Below are 23,966 nucleotides of genomic sequence, written 5' to 3' on the forward strand. Positions count from 1 at the left end.
CGCTTAGTGAGACGTGGCCTTAAGACGAAAAAAAATGTGTTCGAGGACTGCAATTAGGATTAAGTAACAGGAGAAACTATACTCATTACCTCCCATTTCTCTAGCACAGGATCCTACTGCTCCATGACAGTGTTTGATCACTTGTCTGCAGCAATAGGCTACTTCCACATTTCCGTCTTTTACCCTAAGTCCCAATCCGTCACCTTGAGAAAATACAGTATCCTACAAAATATTTTGCAGGATTCAGTTTTTTCTCCATAGAGTTGTATTAACGACGGATTGCAACTGATGGCATTGCGTTGCATCCGATTCGCGACGATCAGACGTGGAATGACTGACCATCGCGCAGAAGCAACATAGAATGTAACTTTTTTGTGTTCATCGAAAAAACGGACAGCGACGGATCCGTTGGCATCCGTCGTTTGTTATAATGGAAGCCTATGGGCGCGGAATCCGTCGGAATCCGTCAAATGACGGATTCCAGTGACGGATCTGGTTTTTAGTAACTGAGTATGGCCAGATGTGTAAATTCCTTTCTGGATAAAAATATCTCTCTCTATCCGCCACGGATCAGTCGCATCACTCACAAAACGGATTGTGACTGAGGGTAATAGACAGAAATGTGAAAGTAGCCTAACATGGCCATATACACTTGTGACCTGCCACCAATCACTGGGTACAGCAGTGTATTGCACAAGACCGCTGAGACACAACAGATAGGCACAAAACAATGGCTAGCATTGGTGTAGAGATTATAACAAATTTGTACATGTTGTTTTCTTATATTATTAAATTGTTTTTGGACAAGTTTTTATTACGTTTAAGTACCCCTTTAAATTAGTTTCAGCCACCAAAATGTATATCATATCTCTATGCCCCCTTTATACACCAAATAAGCAATTCCAGTGTAAAGCTGTCATCAGAGCAAAAGGGGGTAATTTGAGGAACGTGAAATGGAACAACTTCTGATTTGTTTCCCAAGTGTTTACTCCTTTTTTTGTGTTTCTTGGTGGTTTTGCTGCTTTGAGTCTGAATTTATATTGTCCACATTCCAATGCGAACAAGGTAAACCCCTTCATGAACAGATGTATCCAAACTTTTGTCTGGTACTGTTTTTCTTCAGCGCTACAGAAAACCACACAGGGCTTTGTCAGAGCCACTTGTGAATCCAGGTTTCAGGCCACAGATGGAAGTCTCTGATGGAATCAGGAATGGTGGCTCGAATGTGGTGAACCAACCTTATGCAGAAGGCGATAAAAGACAAACATTTCTGTGTTTTTATCTTTCCATTGCAGTAGTTCAGGGGAATTTGTCTGATTTTTTTTAAATGTGATTGCAAAGTCCCATTCACTGCTCTTCATACAGTGTGAGGAACGAGTAATCATACTTGAAACGTATTATTGGCCCCTTTCCACTGTCTTTGAAGTCCCAATTGGGGAATCAGCATGGAAATGTAATTCTAATTTTGGGTTTCCTGTAAGATGCTTACCATACACTGGTGCATGACAATAAGTCATCTGTTACTCATAATGTAGAAAATGCTATTTCTCTGTGAAAGAATGCACAGAAGTGTAGATTGATTTAGCCATTGTAAATATAATTGAAATCAGCAGAAGCCGGCATGTAATAGTGATGCACTGAAGCGTTCGTTTCAATACCATTCACACTTTCCAAGATAACAATGCATTATTAACTATAACCTGTCCTGAAGGTTGTTACATCTCTCTGGAAGCTCTAGAATGTGAAGAATCAGGAATGGATTAACCCCTAATACCGGTGTTATTTGGGCTTTATTGACTTTTCACATTAAAAGGATATAGCATTTAATATTTTTTGTTATGAAAGTCATTTTTGCCTTTTTTCTGTAAATGGGGAAAATAGGGCTTTTTACATTGGATTACTTTTATGGCAAAAGGCTCAAAGTACAGCCCAAGGCCAAGATGAGGGGGGTGGGGATAGGGTAGAGTAAGGGTACCGTCACACTTTAGTGACGCTCCAGCGATCCAACCAGCGATCTGACCTGGTCAGGATTGCTGGTGCGTCGCTACATGGTCACTGGTGAGCTGTCAAACAGGCAGATCTCACCAGTGACCAGTGACCAGCCCCCAGCCAGCAGCGATGCGTGGAAGCGATGCGGCGCTTGGTAACTAAGGTAAATATCGGGTAACCAAGCGCTTGGTTACCCGATATTTACCTTGGTTACCAGCGCACACCGCTTAGCGCTGTCTCCCTGCACTCCTAGCCAGAGTACACATCGGGTTAATAAGCAAACCGCTTTGCTTATTTACCCGATGTGTACTCCGGCTATTTGTGCAGGGAGCAGGGAGCCAGCACTGGCAGCCTGAGAGCGGTGGACGCTAGTAACCAAGGTAAATATTGGGTAACCAAGCAAAGGGCTTCGCTTGGTTACCCGATATTTACCTTGGTTACAGCTTACTGCAGGCTGCCAGACGCCGGCTCCCTGTTCCCTGCACATTCAGATCGTTGCTCTCTCGCTGTCAAACACAGCGATGTGTGCTTCACAGCGGGAGAGCAACGTCCAAAAAATGAACCAGCACTGTGTGTAATGAGCAGTGATCTCACAGCAGGGGCCAGATCGCTGCTCAGTGTCACACACAGCGAGATCGCTAATGAGGTCACTGGTGCGTCACAAAAACCGAGACTCAGCAGCGATCTCGCTATGTGAGAAGTACTCCTTAGCGACCACTGGGATTTGAGATTGTTTTAGGATCTGTATTTACTGGGTGGTATTGAATTTATTTCAGGGTCTAGTCTGGAATTGTCATTTTGTGTTTATTTATTTTGAAGATTGTACTCTTAGGGTCTGTTTATTTGGGGGGTTGGTCTATGGTTATTATTAAGTTTGGAATGTGATGAGTAATGGACTATCGGTAGCTTAGCCGTAATGGTAATTTTGGGCAATGCTTCTTACACAATTTCTTGGAATCTCAGAACCTAATGGCACCACTCAAAATTGTCTGTCTATATAGCAAGAGCCTTATCTTCTCAGAATCTGTTCATAGATATAGTATTACACCGGTAATTGGGGCAGCAGACAGTACAGGTGCCTGAAGAGCTCAGCAAATAACTGCACCAAAACTACACTCAAATTTTACCCGATTTCTGAAATGGGCGGTTTTTCTTCTCGGCCTAGACCATGAAAATGCCTTGTCCTAGGACAATCAATACCGTCACCTCTAACATGCAGTTCAGTTGGACACCTACGAAGACCTCTTTTGATTATTACTTTGAAGTCCACCCCTTATGAAAGGAGTTTTCCCCACAAACAAAATCGATTATAATGAATAGATCTTGGAATAATAATAATTTCCACAATTGGATGTTTAAAGAAAATGTTCCTGTGCAGAGATCATCTATATATATATAATTGCCTTATTCTGTCTGTCTGTCTTGCTCCAAAATGATGTCATTACAGTGACAACCATTGCATTGGCCGCTCGGCTCGGCCCGATCCTGCCCCCCGCACGCATTGGCCGCTCGGCCCCGCACCTCGCACGCATTGACCGCTCGGCTCCGCCCCCGCACACACTGGCCCCCTCGGCCCCGCCCCCCGCACACATTGCCCGCTTGGCGCCGCCCCCGCACACATCGGGCACCTATACACCTCTCCCCACAGGACTACTCCACCTATTAGACACCTCCACCCCAGGACTACTCCACCTATTATACTCCTCTTTCCCCAGGACTACTCCTCCTATTATACTCCTCTCCCCCCAGGACTACTACTCCTATTATACTCCTCTCTCCCCAGGACTACTCCTCCTATTATACTCCTCTCTCCCCAGGACTACTCCTCCTATTATACTCCTCTCCCCCCAGGACTACTCCTCCTATTATACTCCTCTCCCCCAGGACTACTCCTCCTATTATCCTCCTCTCCCCCCAGGACTACTCCCCCTATTACCCTCCTCTCACCCCAGGACTCCTCCTCCTATTATCCTCCTCTCCCCCCAGGACTACTCCTCCTATTATACTCCTCTCCCCCCAGGACTACTCCTCCTATTATACTCCTCTCCCCCCAGGACTACTCCTCCTATTATACTCCTCTCTCCCCAGGACTACTCCTCCTATTATACTTCTCTCTCCCAAGGACTACTCCTCCTATTATACTCCTCTCTCCCCAAGACTACTCCTCCTATTATACTGCTCACCTCCAGGACTACTCCTCCTATTATACTCCTCACCTACAGGACTACTCCTATTATACTCCTCACCTCCAGGACCACTCCTCCTATTATAGTCCTCCTATTATACTTCTCTCTGAGGGGTGCGCAGCATGGCGGATGGAGCATGATGGGGGTGCGCAGCATGGGGGGATGAAGCACGATGGGGGGTGCAGAGCATGGGGGGATGAAGCACGATGGGAGGTGTGCAGCATGGGGGGATGAAGCATGATGGAGGGTGCGCAGCATGGGGGGATGAAGCATGATAGGGGTGTGCAGCAGGGGGATGGAGCACGATGGGGGTGCGTAGCATGGAGGATGGAGCACGATGGGGGTGCGCAGCATGGGGAATGGAGCACGATGGGGGTGCGCAGCATGGGGGATGGAGCACGATGGGGGTGCGCAGCATGGGGGATGGAGCACGATGGGGGGTGCGCAGCATGGGGGATGATGGGGGGTGCACAGCATGGGGGATGGAGCACGATGGGGATGCACACCTTCTCCCAAAACACACACAACGCCACACACGCAGCGCACAACACACCATAAACACTCTGGGAACCACAAACACCGCCCTACACAGACACCCACACACACAAACAACGCTGCACACACACAACACCCAACACACAAACACCGCGGCAGCAGACAGTACAGGAGCCTGAAGAGCTCAGAAAATAACTGCACCAAAACTACACTCAAATTTTACCCGATTTCTGAAATGGGCGGTTTTTCTTCTCGGCCTAGACCATCAAAACGCCTTGTCCTGGGACAATCGATACCGTCACCTCTAACATGCAGTTCAGTTGGACACCTACAAATACCTCTTTTGATTATTACTTTGAAGTCCACCCCTTATGAAAGGAGTTTTCCCCACAAACAAAGTCGATTATAATGAATAGATCTTGGAATAATAATAATTTCCACAATTGGATGTGTTTAAAGAAAATGTTCCTGTGCAGAGATCATATATATATATATATATATATATATATATATATATATATATATATAATTGCCTTATTCTGTTGTCTGTCTTGCTCCAAAATGATGTCATTACAGTGACAACCATCGCATTGGCCGCTCGGCTCGGCCCGACCCTGCCCCCCGCACGCATTGGCCGCTCGGCCCTGCACCTCACGCATTGACCGCTCGGCTCCGCCCCCGCACACATTGCCCGCTCGGCGCCACCCCCGCACAAGTTGGGCACCTATACACCTCTCCCCCAGGACTACTCCACCTATTAGACACCTCCACCCCAGGACTACTCCACCTATTATACTCCTCTCTCCCCAGGACTACTCCACCTATTATACTGCTCACCTCCAGGACTACTCCTCTTATTATACTCCTCACCTCCAGGACTACTCCTCCTATTATAGTCCTCCTATTATACTCCTCTCTGAGGGGTGCGCAGCATGGGGGATAGGGCATGATGGGGGGTGCGCAGCATGGGGGGATGAAGCACGATGGGAGGTGTGCAGCATGGAGGATGAAGCATGATGGAGGGTGCGCAGCATGGGGGGATGAAGCATGATAGGGGTGTGCAGCATGGGGGATGGAGCATGATGGGGGTGCGTAGCATGGAGGATGGAGCACGATGGGGGTGCGCAGCATGGGGAATGGAGCACGATGGGGGTGCGCAGCATGGGGGATGGAGCACGATGGGGGTGCGCAGCATGGGGGATGGGGCACGATGGGGGGTGTGCAGCATGGGGGATGGGGCACGATGGGGGGTGCACAGCATGGGGGATGGAGCACGATGGGGATGCACACCTTCCCCCAAAACACACACACCGCCACAGAAGCAGGGCACAACACACCATACACACGCTGGAAACCACAAACACCGCCCTACACAGACACTCACACACACAAACAATGCTGCACACACACACACAACACACAAACACTGCGGCACACACCAATATACGCACACACCGCGCAACACACACACACTGCACAAAACATACCTCCCCCCAAAACACACACACACCCCCACACAAACCGCACAACATACACAGCACCACACACACAATGCTGCAGACACACAGCGCTTCAAAAACAATGCAACACACGCAACACACAAACAACACCACTCTCACACACCCCCACACCCAGACAAGACCCAGAACATTTACAGCACCCCACACAAACATTTGGCAACTACACACAACATCTATATATATATATAACAAAAATCATACATTAACTACACAAATTCTAGAATGCCCGATGCGTTAGATTCGGGCCACCTTCTAGTGTCATATATGTGTCGCTGCTGTGTACTGTGTAATGGTCGTGTCTGACCGTACAGGAACATGGTCTGATCATACCACATTTTCTGGGCAGGGGATGGAGTAAAAAAGTATACAGACATTACAGTATGGGATCAGAAATTCTGTTTTCTTTGAGGAAATACATTTTTTAAAAGCAAATAGGGAAATATTTTTCCTCACAAAAAGAAAAAAAGAATCATCTGTGATCCCATTTTGTAATGTCTATACTATCTTTTGCATCCTCCCCGACTCAGGAGATGTGGTATGAACAGACCATGCCCCTGTACAGTCAGACACGGCCATTACACAGTACATAGCAGGGACACATAAGATTATCCCAGCACAGGAACATTTTCTTTAAACACATCCAATTGTGGAAATTATTATTATTCCAAGATCTAGTGATCAAAATTTAAAATTTAAAATCTTTAAAATTAACCTTTATTTGTGGGAAAACCCTTTTAAAGGGAATCTGTCACCAGGTTTTTTCTCCCCCATCTGAGAACAGTGTAACGTAGGGGCAGAGATCCATTCCAGCGATATGATATATAAAATCAATGTTTTCTCTGCTGCAGATCTAGCAGTTATACAGAGCTCATGAATATGCTGGATAAGCTGCAGCACGCCAAGTAGTCCTGTAATTATACTGCTGATTAAACAGTGATTTTAACAAAACTACACTAAGCAAACTAGCAAGTGACACGCCGCTGGAATCAGGGTCTCTGCCCCTACATTATGCTGCTCTCACATTAGGTGACAAAAACCTGGTGACAGATTCCATTTAACCCCTTCACAGCCTTGGACGTACAAGTAGGTCCAATTTGGTGCGAAGTTTCTGACCTTGGACGTACTAGTAGGTCCTGGCAATCGCACATGCACAGGAGCTGTGTATGTGCAACTGCCACCAAGAGCTCAGCTGACATGACAGCCAAGGCTCAGCTCTCAAAGCAAAGGTTGGTCCCCGCCAACCCTAGCTGTTTAACCCCCTAAATGCTGCAATTGATAGCGATCAAGCGCACACCCTCTCCTATCCGATCGGTGCCCCAGCACGTCATAAGAGCAAAGTCATTGCTATGGCAACCCGAAGTAGTCATGACAACCTCCAAATCACCAAGCTATGGCAAGCCTTTTAGACCACACTAGGCGCATGGTCTAAAACACTTCTGTCAGTGCAACACTGATAGATACAATGTACTGCAATGCTAGTGTATTGTAATACATTATATCAGCAATCAGCGCAAAGTAAAAAAGAACAAAAAAAAGTAAAAATTTGTAAAAAATATAGAACAAAAACATTATATCAATAAATAAATGTAAAAAAACCCAACATACACAAAAAGTACCCATATTTAGTGGTGTCGTGTCCAGAACAACCCAATTGATAACATTGTCATACTAGCTAACCTCACCAGTGAATATTGTAAAAAAAAAAAAAAAAAAATTGCAAAAACTATGTCTTTTATCATATAGCTGAAATAAAAGTGGAATAAAACAACATCAAAAAGCCACAAGTAAATAAAAATGGTATAGATGAAAACGTCATCTTCTCCTGCAAAAAAACAAGCCACAAAACAGCTCCGTCAAAGAAAAAGCTATAGCTTTCAAATTGCAAAAAGATTTTTTTTTTCTATAAAATTGTTTTTACAGTGTAAAAACTGCAAAACGTAATAATATATATATATATATATATATATATAGATATATATATATATATATATCTATATATATATATTATATATATATATATATATATATATATATATATATATATATATATAAATGCAGTAATACTGTAATTGTAATTACAATAATATAATTGTAATTGCTTTCCACGCTGCGACATCGCTAGCGTTTGCTAGCGATGTCGCGAGCGATAGCACCCGCCCCCGTCATTCTTGCGATATGTAGTGATCGCTGCCGTAGCGAACAATATCGCTACGGCAGCGTCACACGCACATACCTGCTTAGCGGCGTCGCTGTTGCTGCCGAACAATCACTCCTTCAAGGGGGAGGTGCGTTCTGCGTCACAGCGGCGTCATAGCGGCGTCACTAAGCAGCCCCCCCAATAGCAGAGGAGGGGGCGGAGATGAGCGGCCGGAACATGCCGCCCACCTCCTTCCTTCCTCATTGGACGCAGGTAAGGAGATGTTTTTCGTTCCTGCGGTGTGAACAACCAGCGGCATGCACCACCAACGATATTATGAAAAGGAGCGACGTGTCAACGATCAACGATTTTTGACGTTTTTGCGATCGTTGATCGTCGCTCCTAGGTGTCACATGCTGCGATGTCGCTAACAACGTGACCCCGTCGATATATCGTTAGCGATGTCGCAGCGTGTAAAGCACCCTTTATACCACAAGGTGAACTGAGTAAAAAATAGTAATAAAGCCAATTCTTCAACTGCTGTTGATTTGTAAATTCTGCCTCCCATAGATCGTAGTAAGGCTCAGCTCATATTTATTCAGCGCTCTACGCTGAGCACTTGCACTGGGGATTGCATGTAATTCACTGAAAAACATAATTAAGACAAAAATACCAAGGGAAAATTCATTGTCATGAGGCCGAAGGAGTCACTTTGAACTCCCATCTGGCCTGTGGTGTCAATCTTTTTAGGCATGCACAAAACTGTGGTAAACTACAGTTTTGTTCACCTTTGAAAAGACGGACACCACTGAACAGAGGATGAACATGGTCTAGAGTAACTCTGCTGCCTTATTAGTAAATGGATCTGTTGCGGGTTTTACCTGAATAACGTATTAAAGAGATGTAGATGGAAACCCTGATGTAAGGGGTACTTTGCACACTACGACATCGCAAGCCGATGCTTGCGATGCCGAGCGCGATAGTACCCACCCTCGTCGCAGCTGCGATCTCTTGTGATAGCTGCCGTAGCGAACATTATTGATACGGCAGCTTCACATGGACTTACCTGCCCTGCGACGTCGCTCTGGCCGGCGACCCGCCTCCTTCCTAAGGTGGTGGGTTGTGCGGCGTCACAGCGACATCACACGACAGGCGGCCAATAGAAGCGGAGGGGCGGAGATGAGCGGGACGTAAACATCCCGCCCACCTCCTTCCTTCCGCATAGCCGGCGTGAGCCGCAGGACGCAGGTAGGAGATGTTCCTCGCTCCTGTGGCTTCACACACAGCGATGTGTGCTGCCGCAGGAACGAGGAACAACATCGTAACATCGGTCCTTGAAATGAAATGACCGACGCTACACTGATGATACGATTTCGACGCTTTTGCGCTCGTTAATCGTATCAAAAACGATTTACACATTCCGATATCGAAAGCGACGCCGGATGTGCGTCACTTTCGATTTGACCCCACCGACATCGCACCTGCGATGTCGTAGTGTGCAAAGTACCCCTAAGTGTTCAGTATAGAGCATAGGATAAATGTGAACTGATCCAAAATGTTCTGTTCTCAAATTGCCAAAAAATAGCATTCAACTCATCCCACAAAAAAATAAGTTCCCACTCAGGTCCAGCATCTGTTAACTGAAATATAGGGGGCTTCCACGCTACTGGTAGCACAAAGGCTCTGGAAAAGCTATAACTGCTTCATTCAGTGTTTAAGGGCGGCAATGCCAGAAACACGTTGAGTGTTTCACATCGCCATCATGGAAGATTTACATGATTGTTATACTTAAAGCTTGAAGATTTTATCAGCTGACCAAGATCCAACTATTTTCTTCTATTTCGTCAGTCGTGGGTCAGCGGCTTTTGTTGGATTGGAAGTGTCCTTACTAATTACAGTCCCAGAATCATTATTATACACAGTGAGGCATTTTTTTCCATTTATAAGTTTGAGTGTGCAATATACAAATAAACTAATTAGTACAAGGGAGTACAATCTATGCAGGGCACAGTCAGGAAACGTTTTTGTTATGTAGATCACCATAGTAAAATAAATAAGCATTACTACTTACACTTTTCAGTGATGGATGTTCTGACATCAACACTAGAGGTTTTATTCTTCACGTTTTGAGCTAATGTAAAGACATACTCAAGCTGTGGGTGGCGCTGTTCCATATCTTCTTTTGTTATCTAAAAATAAAACATAATTAATAACACTTTAGATTATTTTTGGATGTGAGCAAAATTAAAATTATAGTACTAGTGACCCCTAGCAGGGAAGCACCTCACTACACCTAGGAATTCTACACCATTCCAGTGTACCTGCGCCCCCTGGTGGTGAGCGTTACATTCACCATTCCAGTGTACCTGCGCCCCCTGGTGGTGAGCGTTACATTCACCATTCCAGTGTACCTGCGCCCCCTGGTGGTGAGCGTTACATTCACCATTCCAGTGTACCTGCGCCCCCTGGTGGTGAGCGTTACATTCACCATTCCAGTGTACCTGCGCCCCCTGGTGGTGAGCGTTACATTCACCATTCCAGTGTACCTGCGCCCCCTGGTGGTGAGCGTTACATTCACCATTCCAGTGTACCTGTGCCCCCTGGTGGTGAGCGTTACATTCACCATTCCAGTGTACCTGCGCCCCCTGGTGGTGAGCGTTACATTCACCATTCCAGCGTACCTGTGCCCCCTGGTGGTGAGCGTTACATTTACCATTCCAGTGTACCTGCGCCCCCTGGTGGTGAGCGTTACATTCACCATTCCAGTGTACCTGTGCCCCCTGGTGGTGAGCGTTACATTCACCATTCCAGTGTACCTGTGCCCCCTGGTGGTGAGCGTTACAAAAAGGACATTAAAGTAAATCTGTTTTTTTGCTACTACTTATGCCAGCAGCAAGATCTAGGAGCAGACAACCTGATTTCAGAGATGTATAACTTCCTCATTTGGGCTACTTGCTGTAGTTTTGATTAACAACTTTTATGCGCAGCTGATCTAACAGTTTTCTTAATATCGAGCTCTGTATAACCCCACCCACACCACTGATTGACAGCATTCTGCTTATGCACAGTGTACACAGCTGTCAATAAATGTTCAAGGGCATGGTTGAACTACAAAGCAGAATATATGGTAATCCTCTAGTAAATCTCCTACTGATAAAACAGATTTTACAAAAAACTACACTAATCAGATCAGTAAGTCACACATCACTGGAATCATGGTATCTGCCCCCATATTATGCTGCTCAGATTAGACAGCAGAAACCTGGTGACTGAGTCCCTTTAAGACATATATAAGTTATTAGATACAGGTAAATGATAGTTAAAGACATTATGCAGCTTACATTTCTTTTCTTAAAGGGAACCTGTCATCAGAAATTTAGCTATCCACCTAAAAGTTTCCCCCTCTGCAGCTCCTGGGCTGCATTCTAGCAAGGTTCCTGTAGTTTTTCTTGCCCCTTTTAGCCCAAAATAAACACTTTATAAAGTAGTACCTGCTCGTATGTAAATTTTCTCATTTTTCCATGTGGGCGGTCTGTCTGGTGTCTGTGCCTGTCCTCCTACCGATTTACGCCCCCCCAGAACGCAGAATTTCAAACCTCAAGACGCCGCCCCTGGGCGCCTGAGGTCCTGCGCATGCGCTCTGCTACCGTAGCGGGACAGTGCACAGCGTGCACGTGTGACCGCTGGTGACAGTATGCGCAGGCACGATGTTATGGGCGGCGCTGTGAGTGTCCTCAGCAAGTGCCGCCCATAACCTCGTGCGCGCACTTTCCTCTCTTCCTCCATCGTTCTGCGCCAGCGCTCGCTGGCGCGGTGACCCGACGTCACCTCCTCCCATCTTGCCCTGCAGCAGGAAATAGATGGGAGGAGGTGACGTCGGGTCACCGCGCCAGCGAGCGCTGGCGCAGAACGATGGAGGAAGAGAGGAAAGTGCGGTCACGAGGTTATGGGCGGCACTTGCTGAGGACACTCACAGCGCCGCCCATAACATCGTGCCTGCGCATACCGTCACCAGCGGTCACACGTGCACGCTGTGCACTGTCCCGCTACGGTAGCAGAGCGCATGCGCAGGACCTCAGGCGCCCAGGGGCGGCGTCTTGAGGTTTGAAATTCTGCGTTCTGGGGGGGGCGTAAATCGGTAGGAGGACAGGCACAGACACCAGACAGACCGCTCACATGGAAAAATGAGAAAATTTACATACGAGCAGGTACTACTTTATAAAGTGTTTATTTTGGGCTAAAAGGGGCAAGAAAAACTACAGGAACCTTGCTAGAATGCAGCCCAGGAGCTGCAGAGGGGGAAACTTTTAGGTGGATAGCTAAATTTCTGATGACAGGTTCCCTTTAACAAGCTTACAGATAAGAATGAAGTGTTTATCAGAGATGTATAAAAACAATTACATGCTCAGGGCACAGGTATAAGAAGAGCAATCCGTGATAATTATTATGATAATTGCTACCTGTGACTCCTTAACCGCACACACTGGGAAACAAATATCAGAAAGTTACTTTAATCCCTTTGAAGCAGAGGGGATTAATAGTGTTCTAACAGCCTATTATACAGATGGAGAAGGCTGCTTCATTTACAAAGCCCCTGAAGACTTTTCTTTGAAGAGTACAAGGCATTAACTACAAAAAATCCCATAAAGAAAGCTAACACAGATTCAGATATGTAAGGCTTATTATTCTTCCAACATACTAATCATGGGTGGGAGATTGTATTCTCAACCTCCACATTTGCATCCAACTTTGTGAATGGTATAGAGCACAGGATAAATGTGAACTGATCCAAAATGTTCTGTACTCAAGTTGCCACCAAATAGCATTTAACTCAATCCAGCAAAAAACAAGTTCCCGCTTATGTCCATCATCCGTTAACGAAAACATAGGGGGCTTCCACATTACTGGTAGCACAAAGGCTCTAGAAAAGCTATATCTGATAATTCATTGTTTAAGGGCGGCAACTCCAGAAAAGCATTGAGTGTTTCACATCGCCATCATGGAAGTTTTAAATGATTGTTATACTTAAAGCTTTAATATTTTATCAGCTGACAAAGATCCAACTATCTTCCTCTATTTTGTCAGCCGTGGGTCAGTGGATTTTATTGGATTGGAAGTGTCCTTACAACTATGGTCCCAGGTGTCAGCTACTCTTGAAATCTTGGGCACTAGTCCAATTATTTTATTATGTTATTTATCTGCAACTCCCATGGACTCAATGTGTAAAAAAACTTTGTTTGGCTATAAATGATCATAGGAAAAAGTAAAATATAGGATTTCTGGCGTATGTACTCAATCCACATAACGCCAGTCCCAAATACCCTAACCTTGTGTACATGAGTCTTCCCTCTTGTCTTAAAAGGTTATTCCCATCTCCAAGATCCTATCCCAATATGTAGAAGGTGTAACAATAAGGATATTAGCAAATATCACTAATTAGAAATGTAGCATAGTTGACGGTTACCTCATATTCAGGGCATTATAGGACCTTAGGCATCCATGGTTACAACCCCGCATATATTCAGTTAGTTAGTTGCTAGTGGTCATAACTATGGATACCTAAGGTCCTGCAATGCCCTGAATATGAGGTTAGTGACATAGTGAATCAGGAGAACTATACTACATTTTTAATTGTAGGTATTTGCTGCTATTATTATTATTATTATTACACCTGCTACATATTGGGATAGGATCTTGGAGATGGAAATAACCCTTTAATTTTAATGAAAAACAATACTACACTATGTGTCGTATATATTATATAAATTGTTATTCCCAAAAAATTACATTATCCTTTATGGGATTGTTGTGGGTCTAACCACAAGGACCACCACTGATCCCGAAATTGAGGCTCTGGAATTTGGGAAATAGGGTCTGCAGAGCTGTGCTCAGGTTTCTCTGGTAATCCCATAGACAACAAATATTGAAGGTTGAGGAGGTGCACCCTCATTGTATTCAAGACAGATCCTGGGTTTCAGAACCTTGATCTCAGGATCACGCGGAGGTTCTAATGGTCAGAAAATTGGTGAATTATCCCCTATCCTAACCCAGCATTTTGGGAATAATCTTAATAATTTAACCAGATAGATTAAGGGATTGTTCACTACTCAGACAATCCATTCTCAATCGCTATATTCCTCTTTATAACACAAGAACAGCCAGTACTCATCTGCGTTGCCAGTGTCATTTCAGAGATGTGTGTACTGGGTCTTCCGGGGGTCAATGTTTTTTTATGCAACGGAAGCCGTGCAGCCAATTATCAGCCGCTTCACTCTCACTTCCTTTGGACAAAACTAACATTCGGAAAATCTAACTGATGTGGACGATGACTGACTGCAGGGTTCCCGTGATATAATATCACTCGAGCCCTGGGAGAGCCAATGCGAATGATGCTGGTACCAGAAGTGAGTACAGGCTGCTGTTATTTTATAAGAGGGAATATAGTGATTAAGAAGGAGGTTGTCTGAGTAATGGATAACACCTTTAAACATCTGTTTTTATTTTTTAGACATTTTATTCTATTTTCTGTACAATTATGGGGCAGCCATCTTGCTTGAGCTTCTATTAACAGTATATAGCAATACACTTTACAGCAGCCACATGGACCATATACAGCTCTGGCTCATTGACTTCTATGGGAGAGTTTTTAGGCATGCTCTGAGATCTGTGCAGCGGTCATTATGCAGGGAAGGGGAGGATGTGAGCTGTGAAAATCACTTTTTTTGAATGGTGAGATATTTTGTTATATATACTGTATAGGAGATATCTATCATTGTAAGCCTGTCTGTGATGATAATGAGATGATTACTGAAAAGTTATATGTACAGAACAAGAAGTATGATCCTAATTTTAGGTTTGGTGGCCAGTGTAAAAAATGTGAGATTTCAAAATTTTGATTCGATATAGATATAAAAAAACATAAAATAAACATTTTATTTAAACAGAACTTTTATATTTTCCTTTTAACAAAATTGATGCATCTCATTGCAAGCAATTCACAACTTTCCACTATTTATTGATAGTATTTACAATGGGACAAAGTCTGCTAAAGTGACAGCAGTAAACCTGAAGGCACACCAAGACAATTGATTTTGACGCTAAATTGTGACCGGTACTATTAACCTTACCTTCATTTGTGCTATAGTTGTGTTAATCTCATCAGGATCTCCAACAGTAACAATGTTGGACTTCAGCATCTGATCAATCAGCAGCAGCCAGTCTGACAGCTCAGTGACCGTCTTATCCAGATCAGTGGCAGGTGCCAGGTCCGCTGCATGTTTGTTTATTCCAGGGTACTCAGAGGCAGATGATACAAGCACCATTTTCTGGACTGCAGGAAAGGTGGCTGTAGGAAATTTAAAGCATAACATTAGAAGAATACCCAAAACACACACCATATATTAACTTAAATTGTATGTAAAATAAACACCTTTCTGTAGATTGTGTAGGAAAGCCAGGTAGGCTGGAGTTAAATCCTAGCACTACAGGTCCTGATTAGGTGCTCCTCAACAGCTTTGACCAGAACCAAGCCCCATATGTTCACTGTTCAGTCAGCTAGGGGAAGCTGAGAAGAGTGGAGTGTGTTGAGCCGGCAAGAGACAAGCCAGAATTTCTCTGAGAACATACTGCACAATCGGTGGGCACCTATCTACAGGTATCACTCATTGCTATGAATGAAAGCTGTTTTATGTGACCAAACTGAGACTAGTTCAGCCGGGTCTGAAGCCTGCTTTACACGCTGCAATGTATCTTACAATGTGTCGGCGGGGTCACGTCATAAGTGACGCACATCCGGCATCGTAAGTTACATTGCAGTGTGTGACAGGTACGTGCGATTGCGCTTGAACGTTAAAACGTTCATCGCATAAACATCGTACCTTTCTCTAGAATTGCACGTCAGATTGTTCATCGTACCCGGGGTAGCACACATTGCAGTGTGTGACACCCCGGGAACAATGAACATATCTTACCTACGTCCTGCGGCTCTCGGACCACAATGCGGAAGGAAGGAAGTGGGCGGGATGCTTACGTCCTGCTCAGCTCCGTCCCTCCCACTCCAGGAAGTGGATGTTCGCCGCCCACATCGAGGTCGTATGGAAGGTAAGTACGTGTGACGGGGGTTAATCGTTTGTGCGGCACGTTCAACAAATTGAACGTGCCACACATACGATGGGGGTGTTGCAAATCGCATACGATATTGTATGCGAAATTGCAACGTGTAAAGCGGGCTTGAGTATTCAGGGTCTGTCGGAAAAGCACACACTGGTGCTGTTTTGATCTGTTTTGATCGAATGACATGGTTCCCCTAATATAATGGCATTTAGCGGAACGACTGGCTGTAAATGGAAGCAGTGTACAATAGACAATGTCATTGCCCACCAAAATAACCCATTTTAGAGATACCCAGATTTGATGCTCAGATGCACTCTTAAATTCCTAAATACACATATGCAGATTGTGAAACTCAGGACCATTATGCAGTATGAACAGACCACCTAATAATGTCACTAACTTTGAAATTGTTTGGTAACATAAATAGGGTTTTGCTTTACAAAAGTTAGGCAAGGCACAGTACAGGGCTTTTTGCACTTTTATAAGGTTAATAACTTTGAAGTTCTTTCCTTATAATAACTGAATGAGTTGTAAAATACTTGGGAAGAGATTCAATGGATGGTAGTAACAATTAAATACATTAAAAGACCAATCAAATTTAATAGGTTCCTATTAAATCACCTTCCCCTAGTAGAAATGCCCAAAGACTAACAATAAAGATTACTACACAAGTAAAAATTCAATTTTCTCATTAGTACTGTAAGTATTTGAAAGACTTTAAAATAGTTTGAGTGTGAAATACATTTTGCTATTTTACTACGAGTGAATAAGCCTAACTATGCGGCTATCCCAAGGGACACTGACTACAGGATATCACTCACCGGCAGCATTGTCCTACAAGGTATCTTACATCCTATTATAACACTTGGGAACAAATAAAAAAAAAATTGGTGCCTCAGGTAGTAGGCTTGATTTTAGGTACAATCAGTCCTCGGAATAAGAATATGTCATTCATATATTTTCAGAATTCAACAAGAGAAGAAGGGGAGCATGAAAAGGCCCCTAAATAGTAATTCAGAATGAGATCCTTTTGTGCAAAAAATACAAAATTCTTTATTAAATCCAAGTCATTACAAAAGGATAAAGTCCATTTTACAAAGTTTTTACTTGTAAATAGATACAAGACAGGTGCACAGAAGAGAATCTAGAGAACCCCACCAGACCAGCATAATGCCGGCGTCACACGAGACGATCTATCGTGCGATCGCACGAGCGATTGTACCCGCACCCGTCGTTTGTGCGTCACAGGCAATTAGTTGCCCGTGGCGCACAAAGTCGTTAACCCCTCGTCACACGCACTTACCTCCCGGACGACGTCGCTGTGGGCGGCGAACATTCTCTTCCTGAAGGGGGAGGGACGTTCGGGGTCACAGCGACGTCACACGGCAGCCGGCCAATAGAAGTGTAGGGGTGGAGATGAGCGGCCGTAACATCCCGCCCACCTCCTTCCTTCCGCATTGCCGGCGGGACGCAGGTAAGCTGCAGTTCATCGTTCCCGGGGTGTCACACGGAGCGATGTGTGCTGCCACGGAAACGACGAACAACCAGCGCGCAGAAGGAGGAACGACTTTATGAAAATGAGCGACGTGTCAACGAGCAACAATAAGGTGAGTATTTTTGCTTGTTCACAGTCGCTCGGAGGTGTCACACGGTACGATATGTCAAACGATACCGGATGTGCGTCACTAACGACGTGACCCCGACGACATATTGCCCGATATATCGTACCATGTGACGTCGGCATAAGCCCATAAGAGGGATCCCTCTAATCACCATTAGTTGCAAAAAAACAGGTTAGAAACAATTATTATAGTAAGATTACCATTAATATAGACCTAGCAGATTGTCATTACTTCAAGACACCACAAGGTGGAGCTAAAGGAAAGCGGTCATTCAGAGATAGTATAACCCAGTGAATCATAATAAACAACCCAGACTGATTGTACAATTAAATTCATGACGGAGAGGAAAACTTACCCACACTGGATCAGCTGGGTGGTACTAACATGCCCCGACGCGCGTTTCGCAGTCGCTTCCTCGTGGGGCCTCCATCTCTGAATGACCACTTTCCTTTAGCTCCACCTTGTGGTGTCTTGAGGTAATGACAAGCCACTAGGTCTATATTGATGGTAATCTTACTATAATAATTGTTTCTAACCTGGCTTTTTGCAACTAACGGTGTTTAGAGGGATTCCTCTCATGCGCTTATGCTGGTCTGGTAGTGTTCTCTAGAGTCTCTTCTGTGCCCCTGTCTTGTATCTATTTATAAGTAAAAACTTTGTAAAATTGTTTTTTTTTATCCTTTTGCAATGACTTGGATTTAATGAAGAATTAGTATTTTTTGCACAAAAGGATCTCATTCTGAATTACTATTTATGGGCCTTTTCATGCTCCCCTTTTCTGTTGTTGAATTCTGTCAATTTTTTCGGGAGTGGCTCTGTGTATTCATCTACTTATTAACATGGTCTACATGTATTTTGCTTCTCATGTTTCAATAAATTTATTTTCAGGTCTACTTTTTGAGATAATGTACAGTTGCCCACACATGGCGGCTGTTGATAGACATTTCTAAGCGGAGCCTAAAATGTGTGATTTTAACCAATGGAAACAAATATGGATCAATCTACATAAGGCACTCAACTAAGATGACTGAAGGACAAAACACAATTGCTCTGGTCTTACAGAAAATGAAATACCCCAATCACCAGTGGCCAATCTGTGTGAATATAAAAATGTTGAATATTCTCCTGGGACACCAGAGTGAATACACTAGGTATCTGTTTTACCTGTCTCTAGGATAGTAGATCAACACCACTGCACATCAAATTAGGTTTAATGAAACAGTTTGTAAAGGCTCTAAACAAAAAGGGAAAATGTTTGGTCTACGTCTGCAGAAAATTTGCAGCACTGAACATGGAGAAGCTAAAGGCAGGTATTTTTAACCTTCGTCCGGCTGAGTAGGTACAATTGTAACTATTCCGTTTTAAAATTGCAATACATTTTATTTTCCAAAAGCCGTAGAGGGCTGAAATTTCGTGACATCTCTGCAGTTTTGGTGCAGAATATATTGACCACATTTCAATAAAATATCTCCACCCCGATCCGAGATAAGGGGTCGCTGTTAACGTTGTAAAATTATGCAGCCTGACAAAGGTTAATGGTCCTCAAATCAGAGGACTCATGAAAGATCCACAATTTCAAGATTCATTGAACGATGCTAAGGCAGATGCAAGGTCTTCTTTCACTATGGTTGTACAAAATTTGTTCGGGATAATTACACTGAACTAGTAGAAAGAATGCTATCTTCTTTCCATCACCTTGGCTGTACAATGAGTATCTAGGTGTATTATTTTCACAAACCTTGGTGACCTAAGTGAAGAGCAGGGTGAACAATTCCACCAAGATTAAAGATGTGGTTCCCTACTCTGCAATAGTGGCCACATCTCTGTAAAACTGATAGGGACGGCTTTTTCTAAATACCTTCTTCAGCAAATTCTGCCCTGAGCGGCGCTATCGAGGTCCACTCATCCCCATGAAGTGACCCCTGGGGCTCCATGACCTCTGGAATTCGGTAATGTTAAGTCAACTTCCAATTGACCTGACATCACCGAGGCAGGCCCCAGTCTTCCCAAGTGACTGGTCTGTGGGCGGCGTTTCACTACTCGTTACAGCCCACCATCGCTTCTGCTTGCGGCGCTCTGTAGTGAAGGACAGCGTGCGTGAGATGCTGCACTGTGACACTGGGCTGTGATGAGCAGTGAAACTCCGCCCACAGCCCAGTCACGCAGGGAGACTGGGGCTGGGCTTGGTGATGTCAGGTCAACGAGAAGTTAAACTGACATCACCGGATCTCAGAGGTCGCGCAGAGGCAGAATTGGCTAAACAAGGTATTTAGAAAAAGCTTTCCCTATCAGTTTTACAGGGATGTGACCACTATTGTAAAGTTGTGAACCTCCTCTTTAAAGAATTATAGAAGAAACATACTGAGGACACTAGGTTACCCACATGATAGTGGATTACTGGTGGTCTATTCAAAGTGATTGCCCTTGCGCAAGACACGGCAAAAAGTTGTTAAAGCTCTTTTTTTGCGTGCTATGTCAGTAAATGAACAGTATAACAATGAAGACTTTTCATACGTGTTTAATTCTTATTCTGTGATATATATCCTAAGTTATATGTAAAGGGTTGTTAAAAATCCACATTTAACTTTTAAGATCGCTACTTCCAACAGGTGGCGCTGCGCTAGAGTTTGTCTCCAGTCCTGGAGAGACAGTTTGAATATTCTGTGATACAAATTCTTTAAAAATACAAGAAATCTACATATATGAATTTGTTTAAATACTCAAGAAGGCAAAAATAATAGTGTTTAGTAGACATTAGTCTTAGGCGGGCTTTACACGCTGCGACATCGCTACCGATATATCGTCGGGGTCATGTCGTTAGTGACGCACATCCGGCGCCGGTAGCGACATCGCAATCTGTAAATCCTAGGTGCGACGATGAACGAGCGCAAAAGCGTAAAAAATCGCTGATCTGTGTCACGTTGTTCATTTCCATAATGTCGTTACTGCTGCAGATACAATGTTGTTTGTCGTTCCTGCAGCACCACACATCGCTGTGTATGAAACCGCAGGAACGACAAACATCTCCTTACCTGCGTCCACCGGCAATGCGGAAGAAAGAAGGTGGGCGGGATGTTACGTCCCACTCATCTCTGCCCCTCCGCTTCTATTGGCCGGCCGCTTAGTGACGTCGCGGTGACGTTGCTGTGACGCCGAACGCACCTCCCCCTTGAAGGAGGGATTGTTCGGCGGTCACAGCGACGTCGCTGACCAGGTATGTGCATGTGAAGCTGCCGTAGCGATAATGTTCGCTACGGCAGCAAGCACCAGATATCGCATGTACGACGGGGGCGGGAGCTATCACGCTCGACATCGCTAGCAATTGCTAGTGATGTCGCAGCGTGTAAAGCCCGCCTTAGTGTTCGATCGGTCGGATGCATAAATAGGATACATCACATCAGTGCGGATCGTTGGAGCATGTATCCGTGATAAGTGAAGAACAAAGTTGAGGGATCCGGCACTCAAAAATACTATTCTTTATTGTAACTCCACAATAAATATAAACACACAGTGCTCATGGGCTGATTAAAGCCCCCTCCTTACGTGTTTCGCACATGCGTCCTTACTCATAGGCATAGTGAAATAAAATGAATACGACATATAAATATAAAGTGTTTTGGAAATGACGAATCCAAATTACACCCATTAATGGAATGAATAACACATAAGACAAATTAGACTGTGCAGGACTATGATTCTCAAGGAACATAGCATAATGGATTTACATAAATGACAAAAATTATGATAGCAAGCCAAACATGTAAATGAACATCGCATATCAGATTTTCATCTGTAATCATTACGAACCAATTTCTCTGATAAATTTCGCCTTCGCTCGTCTGCAAGGGCCCTTAAACCACCACTCCAGCAGTGCAATAACAAAATGCTAAAATTGTGCCTTGAATAAGAACATATCCATAAAAAAGATCTAGAGCAGTCAAAAAATGTACAGTCTAAAAATTATCATCTGGTCAATGACAATTGTGTCATTTATAATAACCGCACTATGGTTCCCATTTGCTTCATTTGAAAGAGATTTTTTTTTAACAACTGACTTGTCAACATTGATATCCAGTCTGAATGTTACCTTTCTACAGGATGCAAAAACACATGCGAAATGGTTCATTGAGTAACACAGAAATAGTACTTACTGGGCATGGCAGTCTGGGTTGGATAGGTAGGAAAATACAACACTTGTTCCAAGTCCTTTATTTTCTCTGGCACTTCTCGGGACACCTGAAAATACAGATACAAATGATGCATCATCATAATGTTATAACTGTATATAAGAAGTACTCAACAAACTATGCTAGTTAAAGGGTTTGTCCAAACAAATGACTACCTACCCATAGAATAGGCTTGTTGATCTGTGGGGTTCTAACCACTGGGACCTGCACCAATTGGCAGAATAGGGATCTTTTATCCCCATCAGAATGGAGCAGCAGTGCACTTGCTTGATCACCGCTCTATTCATTCCTGAGCAAGGCTCTTGGCTTTTCCTGGCAGTCTCGGAGAATGAATCTGGACATCTGGCCTACTGCTCAATTTTGTAAAGGAGGTAAAAAGTTCCTCATTATGTATAAAAATTCTCTGCTTTCCAAAAAGGTGCAGGCGCTCAGTGATCAGCAAGTTATCATCAATCCCATGGATAGCTTGTAGCTTTTTTTCACTGGACAACTGTCATGATGACTTTGGGATAGCGGTGAACCGGGGCTTCTGAGCTGTCCCTCAAACTGTGGGGCCTTATGTTATCCCTATTCTCAGGGATATTCCTAATGATGGAGAAGCCCAAGTCTCTTTCCCGGCCCTGCTCCTGACCAGTCTTGATCTAATTCCCCCTCTCCAAGGGAGGGATGGGACAAGGAGTGAGTTGAAACCACAGAAAAAGACATAAAAGGGAAAAACCAAAACTCTGTCACACAGCACACGCATACACACACACACACACACACACACACACACACACATACACAAACACACACACACACACACACACAATACGACAATAAAAGTTTCAGGAGGAAAACAAGAGCAGGAAGGAAGTACAAAACAACTGGAGTACACTTCACCACCATACCAAGCAAAAAGCACCACTAACATAACTTTCACCAGAGAGTCTGGGACAACACACCTCACAGATCAACACAGAATAAACTATAGCTGGCATAGGTCCAAAACTATAAATAGCAGGGGAGCAGATGTGATAGGTCTCCCCACAATGTGTGATTAAAGGAGCAAGCAAAATAGCAGAGATGGACTCTTGTTAGCTTGCCTATAAATCAGCACACAGCAGGTGGATGCCCGAGTGTGCCTGTGTTGATCCCAGACAGGAGAGAAATCATCAGGCGGAGTGTCAGAATCTGCAATCTGAACAGAGCTCAATGCCGCCATGACAGTTGGTGAAGTTTGTGCAAAATTCTGTGTGACAACAACCCCTTTAATAAATATGTTTTCACACAGAGTCTTTCATCACAGTGCATTTACTGATGATGTCAGTAAATGCATCTATATGTCGAAAGCTAATTAAATGCCTAGCTTTGTCCTATACAAAGGGACTAAATATAATTCAACTTTTGGAGTTTAATTAAATATTATTTTGTTCTCATAAAGTGATATACCGTGTTTTACTGAAAATAAGACAGTGTTTTATATTAATTTTTGCTCCAAAAGGTGTGTTAGGGCTTATTTTCTGGGGATGTTTTATATTTCTATGAGCAACAATCTAATGCAGTGAGGTAGCAGGGCTACCCATTCCATGTAAAAGAGCCTGGCACTTGCCAACCTTTTGGGTCTCATGGAGTCTTTTGAATATGATTCTTTTTGGGGTGTCTGCTTTCCTTGATTAAAGGTCTATCTGTCCATCTGTACTGCTGCATTCTATTGTCAATTGAGTTTACTTTTTTAC

General features: G+C 44.0%; 1 protein-coding gene across 7 annotated transcripts in view; it reads right to left on the bottom strand.

Moving 5' to 3' along the window:
- UTRN (utrophin) overlaps nucleotides 1–23,966 on the bottom strand; it is a 1,025,654-nt gene that overhangs the window by 559,522 nt on the left and 442,166 nt on the right. For all 7 annotated transcript variants that reach the window (XM_075339520.1, XM_075339517.1, XM_075339516.1 and 4 more), the window contains 3 exons: nucleotides 22,213–22,297; nucleotides 15,455–15,672; nucleotides 10,399–10,516 (listed from right to left, as the gene is read on the bottom strand). In XM_075339520.1, coding sequence (XP_075195635.1) covers nucleotides 10,399–10,516; nucleotides 15,455–15,672; nucleotides 22,213–22,297 — 421 coding nt within the window. The remainder of the gene's footprint in view (nucleotides 1–10,398; nucleotides 10,517–15,454; nucleotides 15,673–22,212; nucleotides 22,298–23,966) is intronic.

Source organism: Anomaloglossus baeobatrachus, chromosome 3, assembly GCF_048569485.1.
Source record: "Anomaloglossus baeobatrachus isolate aAnoBae1 chromosome 3, aAnoBae1.hap1, whole genome shotgun sequence".
Classification (NCBI taxonomy): Eukaryota; Metazoa; Chordata; class Amphibia; order Anura; family Aromobatidae; genus Anomaloglossus; species Anomaloglossus baeobatrachus.